Below are 23,900 nucleotides of genomic sequence, written 5' to 3' on the forward strand. Positions count from 1 at the left end.
TGGGAAGGAAGAGCTATGATACCTGGGGGGAGAAGTGCTTGCCAAACAGGAAGAAACTGAGAGAGTGTCCTTTTCCCTCCAAGAGAAGAGAAACAAGAGAGAAAAAGAATCAGACAGGAAGACTAATTTATTTTGACCTCCTCTCTCTGGGGTTAAGCCCCATAGCTATAAAGCATATTTGATTGTTGAAGAAAAGCTGGAAAAAAGAGCTTTGCCCTCCTCCCATTAAGAACTTTGAAGGAAGAGACAGTGTCTGCAAGGTAATAAAAGTAGTGCCATCACATGGTTAAGCCAGGAGCATTTGATTTATCTCTTTACTTCCTACTCCTCCCACCCCACTCCAGCCAGTCTTCAGCCACAATTCCATCTGTAGAGAACTCCAACATTCCCATCAGCCCTAAGAGATGCCTGACGTTTCTGGAGGAAAAACTTACCAGAGGAAGTCACCTGAGTGATAGTGTTTTGCTGCATGTGCCAAAGCACTTTCTCCCTGGCACTTCTCAAGCATGCTTTTGAAAGAAAAAGAGCCAACCTATAGGAGGCGGCCCAAGTACCCAAGGATGCCCAAAGCACAGGCAAAGTAGCCAGGAGAGGTTTTGACAAGTTCCACCAACCTTGGATTTTGTCAAGACCCTAGAAGGAATATGACTGGCTGTACCTTGGAAAACATCATGTTAAGAGTATTAAACAATTTACTGATTATTACATGCTGCTTATTACCAAAAAAAAAAAAAAAGTTAATTACAGGATATTTTCCCCCAATGTATCTGCTTCTAGTATTAGTTTTTTTTGTTTGTTTGTTTGCTTTTTTTTAAAATTCATGATAGACGTAGAGAGAGAGAGAGAGAGAGAGAGAGGCAGAGACACAGGCAGAGGGAGAAGCAGAGGGAGAAGCAGGCTCCATGCCGGGAACCTGATGTGGGACTCGATCCGGGGACTCCAGGATCGTGCCCTGGGCCAAAGGCAGGCACTAAACCGCTGAGCCACCCAGGGATCCTCTAGTATTAGGTTCTTAAAAATATTTAGCATATTAGAAGATATGAATATACTTTATTGAAAGTATAGCTTCTTTGATCAATGTTTTTGGGGAAAATGTGGGTTATAATGAATTATGTATAAATATTCAGAGAATAAGGAAGGTTTTTAAAATGAAAATTAAAAAAATGAATATCTTGAGCCTTTGAGATGTTGGAAATCACTTGGAGCTACCCATCAATTATCTGCTACTTTTTTTTTTTGCTACCTTTTTTTTTTTTTAAAGACTAACATTACTTGATAAAATATTATCTGGGTTGAATAAATGAAGTTGCAAAGTGAAGTATCAACAGTGTGATACTTTGAGAGGCTAGTTTATATTTGGGAGATGCTTTTTGAACATTTCAGACTTTTGACTCTTTGCCAAAACATGTTCATTTTCTTGGAATAACATTATAAATATATCTCGCTGGACTTTAATAACAACACACATGGAGGAAGGGAACTGACCAAGGGAGCCCATTCTCTTGAAATTATCTCAGATATTTATTTACTAAGATCTAGACTCAAATATTTATTAAGACTAGAAAAAGTCAATCTTCGGAGTCAACATATTATAATTCAACAGTTATTAATAAAATTCTACCATGTTTTTTTAAAAGGCTCTTTTAAAGGGACATGCCATGGGTTAAAGAGTTAATGGGGGCCAGGCGGGGCATGTTCAGAAAGATAAAGATTAAAGTTCCTTCAGCTGGTTACACTGGATCTGTGTGAGGTTATGTTTCTGTTTTCACAATCATCCAATGCATTTGCTTCACTGATTTATCCAACCCTTCTTATGTGTCAAATACCTGGAGAGCACTGGGCAACACAGACATGGTTTCTGCCCTTATGGAGTTTTTAATCTAGTGGGGTGATGGTGGGAATGTTATCAGATCTCTGCAAACCAGGTAAGAAAGGCTCTAAGGAATTTGGGGCAGGATGGCTGTGAAGCTCTTCCCGAGGGAGTAGGACTTGCAGACTCAACAGCAAAGAAACAAACAATCCAATCATGAAATGGGCAAAAGACATGAACAGAAACCTCACAGAGGAAGACACAGACATGGCCAACATGCACATGGGAAAATGCTCCGCAACACTGGCCATCCGGGAAATACAAATCAAAACCACAACGAGATACCACCTCACCCCAGTGAGAATGGGGCAAATTAACAAGGCAGGAAACCACAAATGTTGGAGAGGATGTGGAGAAAAGGGAACCCTCTTGCACTGTTGGTGGGAATGTGAACTGGTGCAGCCACTCTGGAAAACTGTGTGGAGGTTCCTCAAAGAGTTAAAAATAGACCTGCCCTATGACCCAGCAATTGCACTGTTGGGGATTTACCCCAAAGATACAGATGCAGTGAAACGCCGGGACACCTGCACCCCGATGTTTCTAGCAGCAATGGCCACTATAGCCAAACTGTGGAAGGAGCCTCGGTGTCCATCGAAAGATGAGTGGATAAAGAAGCTGTGGTCTATGTGTACAATGGAATATTCCTCAGCCATTAGAAATGATCAATACCCACCATTTGCTTCGACGTGGATGGACCTGGAGGGTATTATGCTGAGTGAAGTAAGTCAATCGGAGAAGGACAAACATCATATGGTCTCATTCATTTGGGGAATATAAAAAATAGTGAAAGGGAATAAAGGGGAAAGGAGAGAAAATGAGTGGGAAATTATCAGAGAGGAAGACAGAACATGAGAGACTCCTAACTCTGGGAAACGAAGTAGGGGTGGTGGAAGGGGAGCTGGGCAGGGGGACGGGGTGACTGGGTGACGGGCACTGAGGGGGCACTTGGTGGGATGAGCACTGGGTGTTATAGTATACGTTGGCAAATTGAACTCCATTAAAAAGAAAGAGAGAGAGAGAGAGAGCAACAGTAATAAATCCTGCAGGAGAAGGGGGGTTGACGCGCCAGCCAGAGGGGACCTGCCTGAACCAAAGACCTGAGAACCTGTGTCTGGAAAAACCAGAGCACAGAATGTGGTCCCAATACTGGAGCACAAAAAATGTGAGCAAGATGTGCATGCGAAGTGTTGTAGGATGCTTTCGGTAGTCCGATATTTATTCTAAGACAGGGTCTACGAAGAGGTGATCTGCAGATGCATTTCTTGCTTGCGCTTCTTGGGCAGCATTTTTTTTTTTTTTAATTTAGGCGGGGCATACATTCTGGAATTAAATGGCCGCCTATTCCCATCGGCCTCACAAACGTTCTCCTGTGTGATCCCTGAAGAAAAGCAGTTTGCTCGCTTTTCTCAAGGATGGTCAGATTTTTGGACTTAAAATAGCACGAAGGAGCCGCCGCAGAGCGAACGGAGCCTGCGCTTTGCAACCCCAGCGAGCTCTGCGCCTGCGCACACAGAGCCTGCCCGGGGGGCGGGGCGGGGGAGGAGAGGAGGAGCGCCGCGCCGGCGTCCACTGCGCATGACCGCCCTCGTTGCCAAGGCAGCCGGGAAGGCGTGGCCCGGAAGAGGAGCCCCGCTGCGTCTGCGGGGAGCCGCGAGCGCGGGGGGCTCCGGCCTAACTGGTTCGGGAGCCTGCCTGGATCAAAGCTGAGAAGCGGAGCGTGAGGAGCGTGATGCAGAGCGATAGCCCGCCGCCTGGAAGCCCCGGCTTGACAAGAGCAAGGGGAACTGGTGCACACGGACGTCGGGGCGATGGCCGACCTTCCTGACGGGCCCGTTGCTGATGGGGCGCAGAGATCCAGCTCCTCCAGCTCCCCCGGAGGACCGCAGCCCCGGGCCCGGGCCTCTGGGAGCCAGCCTGAGCGGGGAAGGGCCGCGCACGTGGAACATGGAGACCAACAAGCCGAGCTCTCGGGCTCCAAAAATAATGAAACGACGTTCATTACAAAGTGGATCCGCTATCTCAGGGGCCAAGAAACGAGCTCCGGACAGTACGGATCAGACGCTCGACGCCAAGCAGAAAGCACGCGGGTGCCTGATGAGGAACTGAATGCCCTCCAGTCTTTCTGTGCCGTTAAGATAAACCTGATCCAGCATAGAGCGAACTCTAAGGAGAAAAAGAGCAGCGGACGTCAAAAGCCACAGCTTAGATTGGAGGCCGGGGCCTCAGAGGGAGATGCCTTAACCTGTACGGTCCCCGATGAACTCGTGAACAGAATCTACTTAAAAAACATGAGGACAGCACCCAAACAGGGGGCGACAGCCAAGCAACACATTTCTTGGCGGTGTCTCCATTGCAACAGAAAACGAGCAGAACTGGCGCAAGCTGCCTTTCTGAGACGAAAAAAGACTCTCCTGGAGTCCCTTCTGCTCCAAGACAAAATAGACAAGCATCTTTACACCAAAGACCTTCTTACCCTTATTGGAGACGCCCATCGAGGTCTTCCCAGGCTTTCAGATGACCCCAGAATAATCTGGAAGAGACTGAATGAGCAAAGTCAGATCAGACACTCAGAAAGGTCAGATACAGAGCAGGTGTGGAGGAATGAGACACGTGCTTGTCACTTAAACCTTTTCTCCACCACTTGACCAAACCACTCCAACCGGGAGATAGTATTTATTCATGATAATGTGTAATGTGGATATACATGTTTCTGTTGTGTCTTTGAATAATCCTCATTTTTGCAGGCACTTTGGAAACGAAGGCTTTACTTTGCTTCCTTCTCAGATAACTGGACTAAAAACTTGCCACTCAGTACATTTCCCCCCCCCCCCCCCCCCCCCCAGATTATAGATGGCAACGCCGTGGTTGGTGTACTACCACGTTCTTACAACAACCCAGGAGAGAGATGTTGGCAGTGGAGACTAGGGTTTTGACAATACAGGTAGAAAGAAGTTCGGAGATGTAAGAGGTATTTGGGGAGTAATGATTAACAATGTCTGGTGAGGAAATGGATATGGGATTTAATAAAAGGTAAATGTTAAGAATGTGACTGAGTTTCTGACTTGTGCCCTTGGGTGAAAGATATCTTGTCATTAAGATAGGAGCATTGGAAAAGGATCTCGTTTGATGGTAGTGATTGAGAATGTGATTATTTGGATGGTTAGTTTAAGGTATATTTGAGACATCCACACTGACAGGTTGAGAAACAAAGGTTGAGGTTGGGTATTTGTGGTTGCAGTCTAGAGAAGAGGGCAAGCCTAGAGATTTGAGATAAAGCATGGGGCAGAATCCCTGATCTATAGTTGAAAATTGAAGTCATGGATATGATAAGCTTTCCTAGAAGAGAGCGGATTGAAAGAGGAGGGGCTAGGAGTAACCTTCTAGAAATTCAGCAACTCCTGGCTGGGTGGAAGAGAATCAACCAGCAAGGGAGGTTGAGAAGAAATGATCAGAGAAGGGTAAAGGAAACCAGAAGTGTGTGTTACAGAGATCAAAGAAGGAGAACATTCCAGAAAGGATGGGCTAAGTATGCTAATGCAACAGAGAGTTCCTGTGAGATAAGTTAGTTACGCGTTGGACTCTGTTGGCTTTAGCAACAACAGCCACTTCACTTATTTCGGAAACTGAGCAAAGTGGACTGAGGAGTGAATGTAAGGAGAGGACTATGAATACACACTACTAGAAGATTAGCTGTGCAGGGAGAGAGGGGGTAGCTGGAGGTAGATACAGAATTGAGGGAAGAAAGCTTGAAGAGAATACTCTAAAAAGTGATTTTGTTCGTAAAGGTTTTATGGAACTTTTCTTGTTCGTCTAATGAAACAATATTACCCCCTGGAAAATACCGTGATATTTTGAAAATACATTTATGGGGAAAGTGTTAAACGGCATTCTGAGAAGTCATCTCTGTTATTTCTGTATAAAAAATATGAATCCTAGAATTAGCGACAGTGTCTGGAGGTCATTGTTCTACATGTCTAACACCGAAGCTTTCGCAGTCAAAAATAAATTTGTAAAAATCAGCACAAAATATTTTTGTATCATATTCCAATTGTACTCTTTGAGTTTAGACCTTCATTTATATACAAAGATACTGTTCTGTCCTGTAGAATTTAGCATATTTCCTCTTAGTAAATCATTCCTAAATAAAATAGAAAATATTACCATTTTCATAGTAACTTTTTATTTGAAATCCACCTTAATGTAATGCCTTATCTTTGCCATCTCAGTATATTCACATTTCACATAACCAAAATTCTAAATAATTTCCTGTTTAGGATTCCCCATTAAAGGTCATAATCCACCCCTCTTTGTCAACTAAGCTAGAAATTTTAGAATCATTATTTGTTTCTCCTCTTTTTTATTTATTGCCCAAGCTAACTTTTCCGGCAAGACCATTGGATCATTCCTTTTGAGTATCTTCTGGCCATGACTTTTTATTTCCATCTTGTTACCACTTTCCTCATCATCTTAGCCCTCTTGTTCCTGGCTTCTTTCCTCTTCACTCCATTACCTATACGGTTGTCGGAACTGTTTTTCTAACACACAGACTTGTTCAAGTTAGTCCCTTGATTAAAAAAATAAGAAATGATTTATCAGTGCAATAGAAATAGCTTGAATTAATTAATGCCATATGAAATAATTAATGCCATATGTTCCTTCGTATCTGGTCCATGTTCATTTATCTAAGCTCATTCTGTACCTGTCCCCTGTTGCCCCCATATTTGAGCCTCTACACGAAATTTGCACTTCCCTGAGCAATCTTGTTTTTTTTTCTTTTTTTGTGCCACTAGGGTTTACAAGTATGCATTTGTTTTGCTCAAATTCTCTTAATCGTCTTTTTTTTTTTTTAAATTTTTATTTATTTATGATAGTCACAGAGAGAGAGAGAGGCAGAGACACAGGCAGAGGGAGAAGCAGGCTCCATGCACCGGGAGCCCGACGTGGGATTCGATCCCGGGTCTCCAGGATCACGCCCTGGGCCAAAGGCAGGCGCCAAACCGCTGCGCCACCCAGGGATCCCTTAATCGTCTTTTATAGCTGGTATACTTTTTAATTTTTTTTATATTTCATCATAGTAAATAGGTAATACAGTCACATGATTCAAAAATCAAAGGGATGTTTCAAGGTTTAGTGTGTACTTTCCCTGCCACCCTATAACCATTGCACTTCTAGGCTGGCCTGCCAGATCCCTGCCTGCTTGAGTTAACTCTTTTCCTGCTGGATCATGAGACAATCAGGCATCCCAGGATGAGAGCAGAGGTAGAAGAAATTCAGGGAATTGGGGAGTGGCCACTTACCAATTGGGACAGGGTATTCTCTTTTTTTATTTTTTTTATTTTTTTTATTTTGAGATTTTATGTATTTATTCATGAGAGACACAGAGAGAGAGGCAGAGACACAGCCAGAGGGAGAAGCAGACTCCCTGTGGGGAACCTGAAGTGGGACTTGATCCCAGGACCCCAGGATCATGACCTGAGTCAAAGGCAGATGCTCAACATCTGAGCCATCCAAGTGTCCCAGGACAGAGTATTCTTATATTTTAGCCAATACAACCTAACTAGTGTGTATGAGCTGAATATTCATGGTAACTCTAAGTAGGCACTTATATTAGTTTTTTATATCTTTCCAGTGTTTATGTAAATATAAACACCAAAGATAATTTATGATATACTCTTTTGTACCTTGGTTTATTTTTGTGATAATATATGTGTATATAAATCATAAGGTTTGCTATTTTTAGCCATGGCTAATTGTACTATTCAGTGGCATTATTTACATTTACAATGTTGTGCAAAAAGTTTCTTACCACCCCAAACAGAAACTCCAGATCCATTAAGCAATAACCTCCTTCCCTATTCTATCCTCCTCCCAGTCCCTGGTAACCTCTAATGTACTTCTGTGTCTATGAATTTGCTCATTCTTGATATTCCACATAAATAAAATCATATTTGTTCTTTTGTGTCTGGCTTATTTACTGAAAATTGTTTTTAAGTTTCTTCCATATTGTACCATGTATTAGAATTTCATTCTTTTTTATGGCTGAATATTATACCATTGTGTGCATGTACATTACATGTATATTTATTTGTTCATCAGCTGATGGACTCTTGGGTTGTTTCCACTTTGGGTTATTGTGAATAATGCTGCTATGAATATTGGCATACAAATACCTGTTTGAACACCTATTTTCAATTCTTTAGGGTCCATACCTAAAAGTAGAATTGCTGAGTCACATGGTAATTCTGTTTAACTTTTTGAAGAATTGCCAAATTGTCTCCACAGCAGTTACAGCACTTTACATCTCCACCAGCAACGTATAAGAGTTCCAGGTTTTCTGTGGCTTTGTCAACACTTGTTATTTTCCATTTTTTAAGAATTATAACCATCCAAGTAGGTGTGAACTAGTATCTCATTTTACTTGGATTTGCATTTTGCTACTGAGGTTGAGCATCATTTCATGTGCTTATAGGCCATATGTATGTGTCATCTTTGGAACAATGTCTATTCAAAGACCTCTGCCTGTTTATCAATTGGGTTGACTATTTTGTTGACTTGCAAGGGTCATTTGTATATTCTGAATATGAAACTCTTATCAGATATCTGATTTGCAAGTATTGTCTCCTATTTTGTGGGCTGCCTTTTCAGTCTCATAATAGTATTCTTTGCTGCATAAAAGTTTTTAATTTTAACAAAGTCAAATTTGTCTATTTTTTCTTTTGCCGTTTGTGCTTTTGGTATCATATTTAAGAAACCATTGCTAATAGGCAATGTATATTTGTCCCTGTGTTTTCTTCTAAGTGTTCTAATGGTCTTAGGTATTATTCTTAGGTCTTTAATCCACTTTAAGTTATTTTTTTAATTTATTGTGTGAAATAAGTCTTCATTCTTTTGCATGTGAATATCCAGTCTTTCCAGCGCAATTATTGAAGGGACTGTTCTTCCCCATTGCAAAGTCTTGGCATTCTTGTAAAAAATCAGTTCACCATAAATGTGAGGGTTTTTTTTCTGCACTCAGTTCCATCCCATTGATCTATATGTCTACCTTTATCATGGTGCCACAATGTTTCATTACTGTGCTTTGTAGTTAGTTTTGAAATCAGTAAGTGTGAAATCTTCATCTCTGTTATTCTTTTTCAAGACTGTTTTGGCTATTCTGTACTCTTAAGATTCCATATAAATTTTAGGATGGGGGTTTTTCTATTTTTGTCATAAACATTATTGGAATTTTGATAGGGACTACACTTAGTGTGTAAATTGCTGTGATAATATTGTCATCTTAACTATATAAAGTCTTCCAATCCATGCCCAAGATGTCTTTTCATTAATTTAGGTCTTCTTTAATTTCTCTCAGCAATGTTTTATAGTTTTCAGTGTGTAAGTTGTGTGCTTCCTTTGTTGAATTTATTCCCAAATACTATATTTTATTCCCTTGTTTTCTATTGTAAATGAATTTTTTTCTAATCCAGTGTCTTTTTGGATGTCCACTGCTAGTGCAGAAAAATACAACTGATTTTTGTACATTGATTTCATATCCTGAAAGTTTGCTGGAATTCATTTATTTGCTCTAACATTTTAAAAAATGGATTCTTTAGGGCTTCCTAGCTGTAAGATTATGTCATCTGTGAACAGAGATAGTTTCACTTCTGTCTTCTAATTTGGATACTTTTTCTTTTCCTCTTGCCTAATTGCCCTAGCTCTAACTTCCAGTACTATAATGATTAGAAGTTGTAAAAGCAGGCATCCTTGCCTTGTCCCAGGTGTTAGGGGAAAACCTTTCAATCTTTTACCATTGAGTATGATATTAGTTGTGGGGTTTCTTGTTTTTGTTTTGTGTTTTTTAATAAACGACTTCTTATCTTGAGGAAATTCCCTTCTAAATGTATCAAATGTTTTTACCATAAAAAAGTTGGATTTTGTCAAATGATTGGGTTTTTTTTTTTTCTGTATCATTGAGAATGATCATTGTGTGGTGTACTCTTTGACCTCAAACCTTATCTTCATCACATTCATCTCATAACCCTAAAATAATGACTAGTCAGAATTAATTACGCTCCTAAGGCATTAATACAGCTTCACATTATGATGCTTGAGCCTTAATGTATTTTACTTCCTTACTTGATTGTGAGCATCTCAAGTGTAGAGACTTCTACTGTGTCTATGGTACTTAGCACAGTAGAGCATGATGGTGTAAAACAGAAGTTTTATGGATGAAAAAATAAATACATCAAAATCAGGAGATTTAAGGTCTTTTGCACAAAATAAGAAAAATAATCTGCTGGCATATTCTTTCGTGTCAACATTTTGCTTTTGTGTTGTTGTTTTCTATAATTTTTCTTTCTCTTTTCATGGATTGGATTCCCCCTTTTTGTTGTTGTTGTTTTTTTTTTTTATTCCCTTTTATCATGAATATACATATATTTTCCCAGTGGCAAATTAGCAGAATGTTTTTAATAAGACATCTTTCCAGAAGTATGTGACCAATTAATACAGAATTCATTTTATAGAATATAAAAATATTTCTTTGGAATCCACATTTTCGGATAGACAAAAATCATCTGAATTATTAATTTTAAAGATAATTCATGACTCTCTGCAATTTTGAAGGGTGGTAAAAATTCTTGCTGCTAAGCTTGAACAAAATATTTTATTGTCTCTGAATAAATTCAAAAGGAATGAATATCCTTTTTCCAAACTCTTTATAGCTGCACTCAAGAGAATCCAGTACAGCTGGAAAGGAAAGTCCATCAGATCAAATGCTAAGAAACCACATATTTCCCCAATGCACTAAAAATGTATCCAGCAACTTGGAGAGGATTATACAAATATGGAATTTATGTAGTTGTAATATACAGATTATATAAATATGCATCTATTTAGTTTATGTTTTGTCGTCTAGAACTTTTATCAAAAAATTCTGCATCTGCAAATGTCTATGCATATAACAAACATTATAATAATGAAATTCTTGAAACAGAAGTAAATGATGTGCCAGACTTGAGAGGAAAGAAAGTTCAGTTCTGAACATCTGAGTCATTTGAATTCCAATCTCAGAACTGTTTAGGAATGTTTGGGACACCCAGCTCAGAATACCTCCAGTTTTAAACATATTCGTTTATTTCATGTTGAAACCTAATATAGTAACTTAGTTGTTTCTGCAGCAGCATAGTTTAACAACTTGCAAGGAAATAGGAATTGTGGCTCTATGTAGGTGTGGGTACTCCCCTAATTTTGTCTGGAATTGACAGATGAAAATTACACACACAAATAGTTAATTTAAGAAACAGAAAAGGAAAAGACAGCTGAACTTTTATTCTTAGTTGATAATACCCTTTGGAATAAAGAATTCAGAGATTTTCCAATTTGCAACAGACTCAAATTACGAGGAAAATGCAAAAATCTATCAGAGTGACTCAAATAATCCTAAAGCCTAGTTTTGTTGAGCTCTCTGTTGAGTTAATAACCGAGGTTTAGGAGAAAGTACGCTGTGGATCACCCTACCAAAAACTCTCTTTGGATGTCAAGATTGATGACCCCACACAATGTCTGAGAGGGGATGAAAAGGTTTATTATTCACACAATGAGGGATTTTTGAGGGCACATAGGGCAGGCTCCCAAGCAGATCTAAAAATGGCTCCAAAAGAGAGAAGAAACTGGCTTGGTTTTTCTAGTGATTAGAGTGGGACTGAGGTAAGGATTCCCACCTGTGGGCTGGGACTAGCATGGTTTGAATTTCCTGCCAGTAACAAATGAGGGAACACCTGGGCTTCCATATTAGCTAGCCCAAACTCAGGGCAGAAGGGTAGGGCTTGAAACTTGACTATCAAACATCAAAAATAGAATCAGACTCTATTATAATCCATCCGTGATATCTGACTGGTGTATGGTATATGCAAATACACTAGATTACATTTACTTGAATTTTATTTTGCTAAAGCATACATAATGACAGCATGAAGCCTATAGCCTGCCAGGTGAGGGCAGTGGAAGTTCCACTGGATACCTTGTTCAAGAGCCCTGCATTGTTTATTTTTTAGAAGTGAAATAGTCACTTTTAACAATGTTCAGAGCTCCAAAGTGGATAAAGTGAGGCCTCTACCATGGCTTTAATATGTAACCTTGATTTACATTATCTGTAAGGCAAGAGATTCCCATAATTATGTTCAGCAAAGAGAGAAACTTTGGAAAAGTAATTGCTGTTGCTACCATTGGTGGAACCACTGGCAGTGGCCCAAGAATCTGTAAATATGCACAGATGGAGCTAATTGTTGACCAGGGTAACAGGACTACCTAAAGTTCAGCTAATTTTGCTACCCTTCTTTACCAAGGGTGTTCATGTTGAGGAATTAAAAGCAGCAGCTTTCCAGTATGCTCCATTGTGGGTAGTTTTGATGCAGTCCATAAAGGATACATATTCCCATTGCTGTTCACTCATTTGATCAAAGGGTTACCCAAATAGCTAGGGATTCGAGGGAGAAGTAGCTTCCTCTAGCACCTATCAACTGGCAAGCCACTGAGGACAGAAGAGCCTCCCTTTCCTATAGGTGGAATACTCCAAAGGGTCCAGACTTCACTGTATCTTATAGGTAACATTTCTGTCTTAACAAGGAGGCCATGCTATCTGTGCAGAGACTGTAGAACGCTGCCTCCACGATCAGAAAGATATGGAGATTCACAGGCTCAGGGCCTGTGAGAACCTCTGTTTCCAGAAGAGCTTGGTATGCAGTTGCCACTGTCATGGAACTTAGAAGGGAGTTCTCCCCCCCCACCAAAAATCTATGGGTGGCCCAGAAATTTTAGGAAGTATGAGAAGTATGAAAGGAGCTTACTAAAGCCTCTTCAGTAAATAATTCTCTGGGGCAGTGAGAGGGACCACTAATGGAATGACTGCTCTATTGCAATTTGAACAGATTCTAGAGCTCTTTGTTATAGAGGGCTCCCAATTTGAGATGGGCCAATTTGTAAATGACAGCATAATAGACTTAAGTAAAATTTGTAGATTAGGACTCTGTGGTCTTCAAATCCCAAAAAGGCCTAAAAGATCTTGGGCTTTGTTCTAACACTGTGGCTACAGAGAGTGGCAACTGCTGCTTCTTGACAGTGTTAAAGTGTAAAGCCATCAGCCTAAGGAATAATTTTCAAGAATTTAACCAGGGGTGCTGGGCCTTGAAATGCCTATTTTCCTCTTTGAGCTCCCTCTTTTCTTCCTTATTTTTTTTGTCTTTAATTTTGTCCCCCTATCTTAAAAAATATTATATTTTGTGCAATTTGGAGTACACACAACAAAGCCACCTAGAAAAAATTTAATTTATTAAAAAACAACCACCAGAGGACTCCCTGGGTGGCTCAGTGGTTTGGTGCCTGCCTTTGGCCCAGGGCGTGATTCTGGAGTCCTGGAATGGAGTCCCACATTGGGCTCCCTGTATGGAGTCTGTGTCTCTGCCTCTGTGTGTGTGTGTGTGTGTGTGTGTGTGTGTCTCATGAATAAATAAATAAAATCTTTAAGAAAAAAAATAACCACCATCTGTGTGTGTGTGTGTGTGTGTGTGCACGCACACACACGTGAAGTAGGTAGAACAGATGGAAAAAATTCTAGGCCCCATGCAGGAGAAAGATTTGGGGAAAGCACCCCATTCATTTAACTTCATTTCTTAAATGAAAAAAGTTTCTATAGCCTCTAGAGGTCATCACAGGTTGCTCTAGGATAGCAGCTTTTCCCAAGTCAGGATGTATGATTTGTACATACCCCGGAGAGATTTTCTTCAATGAAGTCGTGTTAAGACAAAAACAAAAGAGGGATGCCTGACTGGCTTAGTGGTTGAGCATCTGCCTTCAGGTCAGGTCGTGATCCCAGTGTCCTGGGATCAAGTTCCGCATCGGGCTCCCTAAGAGGCGCCTGCTTCTCCTTCTACTTATGTCTCTGCCTCTCTGTGTCTCTCATGAATAAATACATAAAATCTTAAAAAGAGAGAGACAAAAACAAAACATTTGCACAAATTTATCTTCAAGATAACACCATAAATAAGATATTTAATATTTTCATTTTGACAGTATTGCCGATGTAGATAAACTTATTAATTCTTTAGCAAAATATTGATTCTTTAGGGGAAAAAAGGGGTAAGGCTGTGTGAGAGAATCTGTCTCTGCCTCTTGACTCATTTTCCGTGGTTTGCTGACATTTTTTTTTATGTTCCTTGGCGTCTAGACACATCACCTCAATCCTTGCCTTCATATCATCCTCCTGTGTGCATGTCTGTGTCCAAATTTCCCCTTTTTATAAGGATGCTGATCATACTGGCACAGCCCATGATCTCATTTTAACTTGACTGTCTCTTTAAAGACCCTATCTCCCAATAAAGTCACATTCTGAGGTACTTCAATTAGGACTTCAATATGTGAATTTGGGGTGGGACACAAATTAAACCCTGGCTTTGGAGTGGCAAAGCTGAAGAATGAAATGCCCAGAATTTCATTTTAGTTAAATCATTCTAGAATCTTAAGTTGAAGACAGATATTCAAGGTAATAATTTCAACCATGCTACACATAAAGATTACCTGAGAAGCTTTCAAAGTAAACCAATGTCCAGACTTTCCTTTAATTGTTGTGGGGTAGATATCTGAGATATCTGGCAATAGTATTTTATTTTATTTTATTTTATTTTATTTTATTTTATTTTATTTTATTTTATTTTATTATTTATTTGAGAGAGAGAGAGAAAGAGTGGGAGTACAAGTTAGAGTGGAGTGAGGCAGGGAGAGAGCAAGATGGAGAAGGACACACCCAGGACCCTGAGATCTTGACCTGAGCCAAAGTCAGACACTTTACCGACTCAGCCATCCAGGTGCCCCTGGGAATAGTTTTGTTTTTGTTTGTGTTTTTATTCTTAAAAAGCTTCCCGGAAAGTATAATATGCAGCTGCATTTAGAATTACTTTTCTGAAATAATAAGACTTGAGGCATGAAGACCAATGGAGGCTGTTTTGTTAATCAAGGAAAGTATTAAAAATGCTCTGAAACATGGCATCGGTAGTGGGAAAGAGAAAGAGGAAGAGATAGATGGTTTCTAGAAACGGGAAGTAAATCAGCAGGATTTACTGATTGAATATGGGGGGTGGTAGGCAAGAACAAAGTTGATGCCTACGTTCCCATCAGGTACATGTCTGGTGTCACCAGCAGATTTTAAAGATAAAAAACGTTTGTTTTCTTGGGGCAGAGCATGATAATTGAAATGACTAAGTTTTTAACAAATTTGTTATTCTGAGATAATTGTAGATTCACAGAGAGATTTGATGTTTCTTTTAGTGGTAACATCTTGCAAAACTATAATACAGTATCACAGCTGGATGTTGACACTGATCAGTGGAGACACAGAACAGTTCTATTACCACAAGGGTACACTGACTTTGAGATGCCTGTAGATATTGGTCAAATATGACTCGTTAAGGTGGAACTCCATAAATAACTGTTCTGAACCTAGTTTTGATCACTCCTTGGTACCAGAAATCTGCCAAAGCTAAGTAAGATCCACCTATATCAGGTACCTTAATGTAATAGTACACAAGGGAATTTTTTAAGATTTATTTGTTTGTTTATTTAGAGAGTGAGAGAACATGAGCAGGAGGGGCAGAAGGAGAGGGAGAGAGAGTGTCAAGCAGACTCTGCGCTGAGCATGGAGCTGGATCTCATGACCCTGAGATCACATCCTGAGATGAAACCAAGAGTCAGAGGTTTAACCACCTGCACCATTCAGGTGCCCCAGGAATTTACACTGGAGATTTTATGTCTAGCAGAGTTTTAGCAGTGCATGTAGTTCCACCTGGAGAACAAGATCTACTCAGGCAAATTGTTTACACACACATACTCACACATGCATGCACATATATGCCACAAGAATGTACAAGCACAGATACAAAATAGAAGATTCAGAAGTTTGTGAGTGGCCACTATATGAACCCCTCACATTTGAAGTGACAATTCTGTCTTTTAAAGGGTGTGTTTCATTTTAACTACAGCCAAAAAAAATGAGAGATTAAAAACAGCTGGAACATATGTCTATTTTCACCTCCTCCATCTGGAACTTTGTTTTTGGATATCACAGACATTTTCCAAACAAAACTCTGCTGAACAAAATGATAAATGTGGAAGAGACATGTATGTTCTTTTTTTGCTTAAAGAGCTTTATAGAATTCAAAGCATTGGGGTGTTTTTCAAACATAAAACTAAACCTTTGAACATCACAAATAGAGTTTGCTTTTGATGGCTGATGTGGCAGTGACTTTATATTTGAAATTGGATGATATTGTGAACTACAATGAAGATTCTTTAATCACTAGGCCCTATTTACATGGGAAGTAAAATGAAATCTTTTATTATATGTTGATATTTAAATAAAATAAGTAGACAAATAATGTGCTAGTCAACCTTTTAAGTTTCTGTAATTTTCTAATTCATCCTTTTCCTTAACTTTTCCAGTTGAAACTCCAATAGCTAGACCCTTATCTCATCATGCCCTAATTACTAGAATAACTTTTTCATTCTTTCTCTGACTGCAGTATGCTTTTATTTCAATACATCTCTATCATTCTAGGTTAACATTTTAAAACTGCTTTGGTAACATCACTCCTATTGTGTGGAGACTAAAATCCAAAATCCTTGACCTTCAGCATATAGGTATGACTTTGATCCCAGATTTTCAGTCTTTAATTCAAATGGCATTTCTTCCAGTTACAAGTATATTTTGCAAAGACTCATTGTTCTAGACTAACTGATGAGCTATGAGGGTCTGAAGTCAGGTGATAGCAGAGAAAATAGATGAAAAATGGAAAAATAATAGGGATCATTGAATGGGTAAATTTTGGTGACCAATTGATTAAAAGAGAGAAACTGGTATCAAGTATGATATCTACATTTAGCTACTGTGTGGATTACTCGAGAGAGAGAGAGAGAGAGAGAGAGAGAATCCAGGAAAGAGAGAGGTTTGGCATAACAAGGAAGAAATCATTATTTTGAATTTTGTGTATGACATCTAGGTGAATATATTTACTCCATAGTTGTTGAGAGTCAGGGAAAGAGAGGAGAGGGAAAGATAAAAGGTTTGCAGACAGTAAAAAATTATAATTGCCATGTTCAACCAACATAAGACTATTAAATATAAATTCACTGTGCTACAAAAAATATAGCCTAGGGGTATAGCATATTTAAAACCCCCAATTTTATTGGATAATAAAGCAATAAAATTAAAGTATTTTCCATAAAAATGACAGAAACAGTATTAAACAAAAGTTCAAATAAAAATCTCCGTACCATTTACCTTGAACTTTTGGCTCAATGTACAAATGATTCAGAAATTATGGCTACTTGACTATCTCAGCAGCTGTTTTCACAGACTAAAGATATGGACTTGGGTTTCATGCTTAAGTGATATTTATTAGACTAGGAGAAATATGGGGGGGGGGGTAGGAGGGGTCATGGCTACTCTTTTGCTCCACATTAGGGAAATTCTTTTGTTTTGTGACCAAGCACATAGTTTTAAGATAAGTAAGAAAGGAGAGGGTCACCTGCCTAACAAGCTAGTTTACCCCAGGGCAGTCGACCAGGTGACAGATGGAGTCAGATTGCCCTCACATTCCTATAAGAGAAGATATTTTTCACAGTTCTGGACCATATCCACTCAACATAAAACAGAATCTGATAACAATTATGGGTTGCTAGTGCACAGTGAGAAGTCAAATACCAAAGCTAGTCCTTGCCAAGTTTTTCTTTGTATTTTAACCACATGATCCATATTCTTCATTAGGCCATCCTTCATCTGTCTAAACAACAGGCTGGTGTTAGTTTATAAAACTTAACTGTTCTGAGTCCAGAGGCTTATGCATGCTTCTTTGGAATATATTTGTGGAGATCTAAAATCAGCAGTTTGATATAAATATCTGGACTTTGGAGGGAGAGATCAGATATCGATTCATTGGCAAATGGGGATTAAAGCCTTACAATTGGATGATGTTTCAAAGAGAGCGCCTATTGATAGAACAAACGGGCCAAGGGTAAGGCCCCTGGGTAATCCAACAGAAGCCAAATAGAGGAAGGAGACCAAGCACTTAGAATGAAAAACAAACACAAAAACAAAAACAAAACCCAAAAACCAGTCATGTGGGGCAAAAGGTCTGATATTTATTGACTTTCGGAATGACTTTCAGAAAATTTTAATTCAAAGGGCACCTGGGTGGCTCAGTCTGTTCAACATCTGCCTCTGGCTCAGGTCATGATCCCAGGGTCCTGGGATGGAGCCCTCATTGGGCTCCTGCCCAGCCCTCTTCTCCCTCTCCCTCTGCCTGCTGCTCCCCCTTCTTGTTCTCTCTCTCTCCCTCTGTCAAATAAATAAAATCATTTAAAAAAAAAGAAAATTTTAATTCAAGTAGGTCTGCCTCCTCCTGCTTTTTTCTATTGGGTGATTTTATGATTTTTTTTATTGAACTATAAAAACTTTTCATACTTCAGTGACATAGAGACTTTGTTATAATGCTTGAATTCCATATCACTATTTGTCTTTTGTTTGTTTCACTTATATTATGATACCTCCCTCATTGTTTGCAGTCAAATTTATTAGCTTTTATTGAATTTTTCTTTTTGAGAGAGAGAGAGACAGAGATTGTGAGTGGGGGTGGGGATAGGCAGAGGAAGAGGGAGAGAGAGAATCTCAAGCAGGCTCCACACTCAGCATGGAGCCCACTTGGGGCTTAGTGTCACAATCCTGAGATCATGACCTGAGCGGAAATCAAGAGTGGGACACTTAACCAACTGAGCTACCTAGGCGCTCCCCAATCTTACTAGTTTTTTAAGGTAGTATATAACTCATTGCTTCTTTTCTTTTGCTTTAAGTGCTCTTGTCCATCCAAAATACATGTTTTTCAATTTTGACCAATATATTTTACTCAATTTTTATAAAGTCATAAAAAACTTTGGCTCTTTAAATTCATCTGAGGTGCATTTGTAGTAACTCAGTAGACATATGCTGAAACTCTGAAATGAATCGTGGCTAGCCAATCTTGTGGCCAAGGTTCTTCCCACTGAGGAGATTTCTCTCATGAAGTCTCTGAGTACTACTTGTAAGAGGGCCCTGGGAGCAAGTTCAGCAGAAGACTCTACTGCCTGAAACTGCAGCTCTGAACGGTATAGTTTGGGGGGCTTTAGGTTTTATTTATTCGTGTGTTTGTTTGTTTTTAGTGGCTACGCAATGATCAATCTCTGTTAACCAGGTTTGGTCATATTAGATTCCCAACTATTCTATTGGAATCTGTTGCTTATAATTAATCCCGGAAATCTCATTGAGTTATGCTTTTTAAATAGGGTCACACCCTTGGCCCCCCCTTTTCCTTCCAAATATTTCAAGCCTGAGTGCTATTTCTTTTTATTTCTGTTTAAGAGATTTAGCTTCAGTATATGAATAAGATATTATGGCCTGAGGTAGCAAAGTTGTTCACATTTCTCTGCATTTCACTATGGTATCCTCTACTGTGCCTCACCCAATCCATGTTCCAGTTGGATGTGATTTTTAATAAGAGCCATCATCAATTTCGTGAGCAGCAGGCCAAGCAAAGGTGTTTTGGAGAGGGAATCTGGCATCCTTAATTCCAAATGCCTGGATCTTAGTTGTTTTTATCAGCATACCCACTTTAGGAGCACCAGAGAATTTAACTGCTTAAATTCAGCTGGGAACATGTGGTAGCCATTAGCTCTGTCCATCAAATATTTCCAGTTTTCCTTCTAGGTACATGGTAGGATTGCAGTTCTTTGCTCCCCTGAAACTATTGTGACCATCTGATTTGTGCTCTTCGGTGAAATGTTGAATGGAAGTGATGTGTGTCCCTTCTGGATGGAAGCTTTAAGTATCGGTTCACTCTTTACCAACCTGCCATTTCTATATAGTGGCTGCCCTGCCAGCTTGGATACTGGCGATGGGCCAACATAAAGGAGAGCAAAAGCTCAGTTGGTTAAGCGACTGCCTTAGGCTCAGGTCATGATCCTGGGGTCCTGGGATGAGCCCTACATTGGGCTTCCTTCTCAGCGAGGAGTCTGCTTCTCTCTCTCTCTCTCCCCCTCTGCCCCTCCCTACTGATTATTCTCTCTCTCTCTCAAATAAATAAAATCTTTAAAAGAGAGAGAGCAATAGATATGTGCCTTCGATGAGAAATAAACCTTTTGCTGTTTTAAGTCACTTACCTAAGAAGGTTTTTTGTTTTGTTTTGTTTTGTTTTTGTTTTTTAAAGATTTATTTATTTGAGGGGAAAGGGGCAGAGGGAAAGACTTTTCAATCAGACTCCCTGCTGGGACCCAGCCCCAGACTCCCAGGCACCATCTTCCAACCCATGTGATCATGATCTGAGCAGAACCAAGAGTCAGACACTTAACTGACTGAGCCACCCAGGTGCCCTGAAGGCTATTTACTATTAGAGTCTCATGGGGCACCTCCTGACTGAGGCAAAACTGAGTTTCTCAAAGTGGACTTCTATGGGACTAACCTGATTTGACGATTTTAGAAAAGAAGACTTGGTGCTCTTAGATAGACTTAGAAGGGACACAGTAAAAATTGATTAGGAAGTCAGTCCTGCACAACCATGAGGAAAGGCTGTTCTGGGGACAAAGAGCTTCATCCATGTGTGTGTGCTCATGATGGTTACATTGTTGTACACCAGGGTGAAATCGTCATATTGTGAGAAGCACAAGCCAAGAAATGGAAAGAAAATACTCATGTAAAGATTCTCTCACCATATAATAATAATAAAACTTGAATAAAAATAAACATGAAACCCAAATATAAGACTTCCTGACTTAAACAAATAAAATCCTCATGACCTTCTGAGGTATAGGCCTGTTTTACTGATTTTGCTGAGAGTGATTTGGCTTTACTTAGGCCTGTATTCAGTTTAGAAGAGTTTTCTGTAATTGTTTATTCTATAGCCAATGTTTCAATTTATTTTGAAGGAACATTGCTTCTGTCACTACTGTCTGTTCTATCATTGTATCAAATTCTCTCTCAAGTCACTTCCACCTTCTTGCCTGCATTCTGAGAGAATTTCACAAGTCTGTGTTTCACAGAGCTCTTCAATTTTTTACTCAATACTTCTTAAGTGTCTATAATCCTCATTTTCATTGCACATGATACATTTCCCTTTTTCTAAACCCAGGGTCTTTACCTCTCCTATCATCAACTTTTCTTTTTTTTTTTAAGATTTTATTTATTTATTCATGAGAGACACACAGAGAGAGGTAGAGACATAGGCTGAGGGAGAAGCAGGCTCCCTGCAAGGAGCCCGATGCGGGACTTGATCCCTGATCCCAGGATCATGCCCTGGGCCAAAGGCAGACACTCAACCACTGAGCCACCTAGGCGTTCCCTATCATTGGCTTTTCAAAACAATATTCTGACCACCTTTAAAACATATACTTGCAATCTAGAGATTGTTTCAGGTTTTCAAACAAGTTAGGAGCAATGATTGATTTCAGGTTTCTCTTATTTTATTATTTTTTAAAATTTCATACACAGGATGTATAAGTCAACAATTCATGTCACCATCACATTCGGTCTTGTGCACTGTGAAAACTCCTTTCAAATTTAACATTTGATTGACTCTCAATTTTTGATTCCTATTTTATTGTGTCTTTTTATCTTTCTTGTGCAAAAATGGGATAGTCTGAATCACAGACTATCTCTTCAGACACATAGAGAATCTGAGTGGAATGACTAAAGGTCATTGGTGAAATCGTCATTTTTCTTTTGCAGTCATAGGCATTAAGATCACTAAGAAAGAAATGATAGAGATGCTTCTAGCCCCTCTTCCCCAATCAAAGACACATTTAGTAACTTACATTTTTTTTTGCTAGTAAAAATCACAAGCATGTTCTTTTTGAAAGAGAGTAGTGTTCTAGATGTCAGGTGGCAATCCTCCTGACTGTTTTATCATAAATGTTTTCAGTTTCATGAAAGTATATTAACTATGAAACCAACATCAGTGAATACTTGGAATAATAGATATAACAGTTAGGTAAACAGAAATACCATATACTTCAGTATTTCAAAAGTCATTTTTGTGTTTGGAATTTGATAAAGAGAAATGCATCAAAATGTCCCACCTTTGGCATTTTGAATAGCCTGGCATGAATGACATGAATATTAAATAAATATCAAAATTTATCTTTAATCTTGAAGTCTTCAAAGATACTTTACAATCATCAAAGAAGTGATTAAGGAAAAAAGTAAGAAACACATTGACTTTGTTTAACAGTTTTGACTCTTGTTGAGTTGAAGAAATCTTGGTGAAAGATAATGCTGGTAACTATTAGAGATACATATTAAACATAAACATCCTCTCAAGTAGAGAAAGATTACCAATTGTGAAAATATGTGTCATTAACACAGTGCCAAACATTGCCTGAGGTTTGTTGTATTTCTGTATCTTAAAGATCTTTAAATAGAACTGTACTTTTTTCTCTGTAGATTCACAAATGTTAAATCAACCTAAATAAAATGGTTTCACTTAATATTGTGAGAAACCCAGGATCATGGCATATTATGGCACTGGACTTTTTATTTCAAAATATGTCACTCAAAAATTATCCAGAAAAATACAACTTTAGGAAATCTCTTCTTTTTATATATGCTACTCTTACATGTATGTACACGTACATCTTCTAGACATATATCTGATAAGTTTAATAATTTCCTGAATTAAATATTCTTTTTTTAAAAGATTTTGTTTATTTATTCATGAGAGACACACAGAAATAGAGGCAGAGATATAGGCAGAAGGAGAGGCTGGCTCCCTGCAGCGAGCCTGAAATGGGACTTGATCCTGGGACTCTGGGATTGTGCCGTGAGCCAAAGGCAGTAGCTCAACCACTGAGCCACCTAGGAGTCCCTCCTGAGTTAAATATTCTTAATATACTTAGGGGTGCCTGGGTGGCTCAGTTGTTTAAGTGTCTGACTCTTGATTTCAGCTCAGGTCATCACCTAACGGTCGAGAGATTGAGCCCTAAGTTGGGTTCTGTGCTCAGCCTGGAGTCTATTTGAGATTCTCTCTCTCCCTCAGCCCCTCCTCCTTCTTTGCACATGGTCTCTAGCTCTCTCTCCTCTCAAATAAATGAATAAATATTAAAATATATAAATACATATTTTTAAATATACCTATAGTAAATGGTCCACTTTGCATAAGTTCTTTTGAGATTCAAATGGTAAAGACTGTGGGGGGAAGTTAAAATAGTAAATAAATTAATTTCAATAGTATCACATTTTATAGTCAGTGATTGGGTGGCTGCTTCAGCACAAACTTTGTTCCTTATTGAGAAGAGAGCCAAAGCATGCTTCTAGAACTCTGAACTCTAAATTCAGATGTAAATACACTCTCTTCTTTTTTTCAATGTTCAGTTGTTTGAAGAAAAGATTAGAAGAATGGTGCCATCTTGTTTTTCATAAAAAGTCCAGCAAGGACCAGGAAAATTTAGATTTTCCATATTATATGCTCCCTTGGACTTCTGTTAGCCAAAAATTTAATACTGTTATAGTTGCTTTATTGGATCCAAAGTTCTTACCAAATTTATTGATATTATTTTTGAACACTATGAAACAAATTATCCACACTTAATTTGTAAAGAAAAATCAGAGGAATGATGGATGCACTTCCAGCTTATATCTTGGCTTTTTATTATAGCTGACTTTGGACAATTTTTAAACTAGAGGAATGACATAAAAAATGATGGGGCCATCTGCTTTGCTTCTCCCATTACTTACGAGAATTAATCATGCAATGTTTGTTAAGACTGCTAATTGTGGCCACTTGCACGAGTTTTAATACCATGGTAAAGCTAAAACAATTTTCCTGAAACATCATCCTATTTTGGGGGGCTATTCTTTTCAGTATATTGATAAATTGAAATATTTTACTCATTTTAGCGAGTAAATCTTATTTTACATATCTACAATAGGATAAAGATCATTGTATGTGCATATACATGTGTGAGAGATAAAAGCTTGAATGGA

The 23,900-nt window shown here is 38.9% G+C and overlaps 1 protein-coding gene across 3 annotated transcripts in view; it reads left to right on the forward strand.

Moving 5' to 3' along the window:
• The first annotated feature begins 3,456 nt into the window (after positions 1 to 3,456).
• Positions 3,457 to 23,900, forward strand: part of C16H8orf48 (chromosome 16 C8orf48 homolog) — a 32,982-nt gene continuing 12,538 nt past the window's right edge. The window contains exons 1-2 of one of the 3 annotated variants that reach the window (XM_038560230.1): positions 3,458 to 4,445; positions 16,455 to 16,482. In XM_038560230.1, coding sequence (XP_038416158.1) covers positions 3,679 to 4,445; positions 16,455 to 16,467 — 780 coding nt within the window. In that variant the 5' untranslated portion in view covers positions 3,458 to 3,678 and the 3' untranslated portion in view covers positions 16,468 to 16,482. Of the gene's footprint in view, positions 4,446 to 16,454; positions 16,483 to 23,900 lie in introns of those variants that run through there. The other 2 variants (XR_005371572.1, XM_038560231.1) reach the window with 2 other exon arrangements.

This window comes from Canis lupus, chromosome 16, assembly GCF_011100685.1.
Source record: "Canis lupus familiaris isolate Mischka breed German Shepherd chromosome 16, alternate assembly UU_Cfam_GSD_1.0, whole genome shotgun sequence".
NCBI classification, from domain to species: Eukaryota; Metazoa; Chordata; class Mammalia; order Carnivora; family Canidae; genus Canis; species Canis lupus.